At 37.1% G+C, this 2,855-nt stretch overlaps 1 protein-coding gene across 1 annotated transcript; it reads left to right on the forward strand.

Moving 5' to 3' along the window:
- The first annotated feature begins 399 nt into the window (after positions 1-399).
- Positions 400-2,250, forward strand: LOC104597441 (heavy metal-associated isoprenylated plant protein 21). The gene is made up of 3 exons (XM_010259006.3): positions 400-731; positions 868-943; positions 1,696-2,250. The coding sequence occupies exons 1-3, from the start codon at positions 552-554 to the stop codon at positions 1,986-1,988; spliced, it is 549 nt and encodes a 182-aa protein (XP_010257308.1). The 5' UTR covers positions 400-551; the 3' UTR covers positions 1,989-2,250.
- Positions 2,251-2,855: the final 605 nt, after the last annotated feature.

A 2,855-nucleotide genomic window follows, 5' to 3' on the forward strand; every position in this document is an offset into this window, starting at 1 on the left:
CATCAAGGTACTTGAAAACCGAAACAATTTCAATCCATGAGCATCTCCACTTTGATATGCATTTCTTGCATATGGTGAAGATCGACACTTTGTAGAAAAATTTCCTAATTCCATGGTTGCATGCAACCCCAATCAACCATGAACAGGCCAGCGTTTTAAGCCAAACATGGTTGATGTGATGTTTTGTTTGTTCTTTCAAACATGGTTAAAAGGAACGCCAAAAGTGATTTATAAATTTTAAGGAGGTAATGGGATATTCTAGTTATTTCCCAATAAGAAAAGGGGGGAAGCAAGCAATTTCCATTGAAGAAAATCAAAAGCAAACAGGAAAGCACTTTACAACAGTTGCCCATTAAGCCAACAAATAAATAAACAATGAAAACCCAAAGGAAACTAGCTGCCCTCTAATGATAACTGAGCACCGAGTATGATTTGGACTCCAAAGCTCTATTAATTTTCAGTTTTTAAATTAAAGCAACTTGATCATTCGTTCACACATCTTCTCTGAAGCCATGATTAACCTCTTTATATAAATACAACCACACCACCTTATGTATCTGCAGGAACCCATTCCTCTGTCTCCAACCTCCATTCCTCCTCCCTCTCCTCTCCCTCGTTTGAAACTCGCTGTTGCTAACAGCCCCAACAGAAGAAGCAAGATGGGTGTTCTTGACCATCTGCCGAACTTTTGCACTGTAACCAGCACGAGGAGCAAACGCAAACCAATGCAGGTACTCGTTAGCACCACCAACGCTTTTCATCTTTTGCTCTTTTCGCTCACTTTCCTCTGTGTAAACTGTGAAAGAGAAGGCATATTTTACATTAGAAGCGTTTTATTCAAAACTGAGTTTTTCTTTCCTTTGTCAGACAGTGGAGATCAAGGTGAAAATGGACTGTGATGGCTGTGAAAGAAGAGTTAGACATGCCGTTTGCTCCATGAAAGGTTCAAAGACAAATCTCACTTTTTGGCCTCTCTCTCTCTCTCTCTCTCTCTCCCCCCCTCTTTCTTCATAAAGCTTCTCTTGATGTGATTAAGGATTGTTAAGATGCGAATAACGTTATTGAAAAGTAAGATAAAGTCCACTCTTTTCCGTTCATTGACACAGTAAACTGAGATGAGTTTTGTGACTCTTGAGTTACAAGAGCTCATCATAAGAAAAGGTCCATGCTGGATCAAATTCAATTCTATTTTAAGTGGTTTTTTTTTTTTATTCAGCTTACACCCTTTTGGTTCTAGGGAACTTCTTCAATATGTGATTTAAAAAGAGACAAGAATTTTGCAAGACTTTTTGCTCATTCAACATGAAAGAAAGAAGAAGAGGGAGAAAGAAAACAAAAAAAAAAGCAGCATATAAAGAATCCCTTTTCATTTTACAAGGCTTTAACTAATTTATTGTTCTGTGAGTTTCATTTGTGAATCTAAATATTTTCTGCAAAATGGATTCATATGCTGCTTCACTTTTTCTATACTTTTCCTTGTATTACAATAGTTGGTTAGATCGGTTGCCTCATCTAGAAAAAGAATATTTCGTGTCCAATTTAATGTAGAAAGAAACAAAACTATTTCTTTCTAACATGCTAATCCAAATGAACATTAACAGGTTAATCTGAACATTATAGTCCTGATATCCATAACACTGTATATTAATAATCATCAAATGGGTTTGATAAATGATCATTTGTTTCTTGATTCAGGTGTGAGATCGGTGGAAGTGAACAGAAAACAGAGCCGGGTGACAGTTACTGGGTATGTCGAGCCAAACAAGGTCCTGAAGAGAGTGAAGAGCACTGGAAAGAGAGCTGAATTTTGGCCCTACGTTCCTTACAATTTGGTGGCATATCCTTATGTGGTTCAGGCCTACGACAAGAAGGCACCAGCAGGGTTTGTGAAGAATGTGGTTCAAGCAAATCCTTCACCAAATGCAACCGATGAGAAAATAATGACACTCTTCAGTGATGACAATCCGAATGCATGTTCAATCATGTAGAAATATCTATTTGAAAGTGAAAGTAGTCTTGGCTCTTGGGCACTGGTTTGGGCTTTGGGCCCACAAGTGAAAGTGATCTCAGATGAGTTAGTAGCAACATGTGTGTACTTGAGGTGAATATTGAGTTTGCAACCAGAGAGAGAGAGAGAGAGCTTTGTTTCTTGTGACTTCATGGATGTGCAATCTCATATACTTGGAATGCTTTCTTCTGATTGCAACTAAGCTGTTAGTTCTAGGCTTGAAATACATGATGAGATTGAGAAAAGTGGTGTTTTAGGCCCTTTTGGGTAACAGTTACAGATCTTTCTCTTTGTTTTTCTTATTTTAACCAGCAATTGATGCCGTTTAATTGCAATTACAATAATTTAAAGATGAATTGGTGCCTCCAATCACAATTAGAATAATGTAAAGATGGCATTCAAAATAATAATAATAATAATAATAATAATAATAATGTAAACACTAAAGATGAGTGGGTTCAGAGAGAGAGCACCGTCTAAAGGTTATGTCTTATGTGCATGATTGTAGTGCTTGTTTGGCCCTTCCTAACCCACCCCAGTTTGGACCAAATCAGACGAGACCCAACCCAATTTTAATTTCTTAATCTGTTCAAAATTTTCCTGGTTATGTTTGGTTGCTTTTTTCCCCCCCTTTTTTTTGGTAAAATTAGTTGAGCTTTTCTCAATGTAGTCTAATCCGGCTTGGATACAAACTGTCCAACTATACCCGGATTTAGCCCCGCTCTAACCCATTTAGGCTATGTTTGGTTTGAAGGAAAAGGTAGGGAAAGAAAGGAAAAGATATAAAAACCTATATAAAATTTGTAAAAGTTTCCTTAACTTTTCTTTCTTTTTCCTATTTTGTTCC

This window comes from Nelumbo nucifera, chromosome 3 (assembly GCF_055504915.1).
Source record: "Nelumbo nucifera cultivar China Antique chromosome 3, China Antique-T2T, whole genome shotgun sequence".
Classification (NCBI taxonomy): domain Eukaryota; kingdom Viridiplantae; phylum Streptophyta; class Magnoliopsida; order Proteales; family Nelumbonaceae; genus Nelumbo; species Nelumbo nucifera.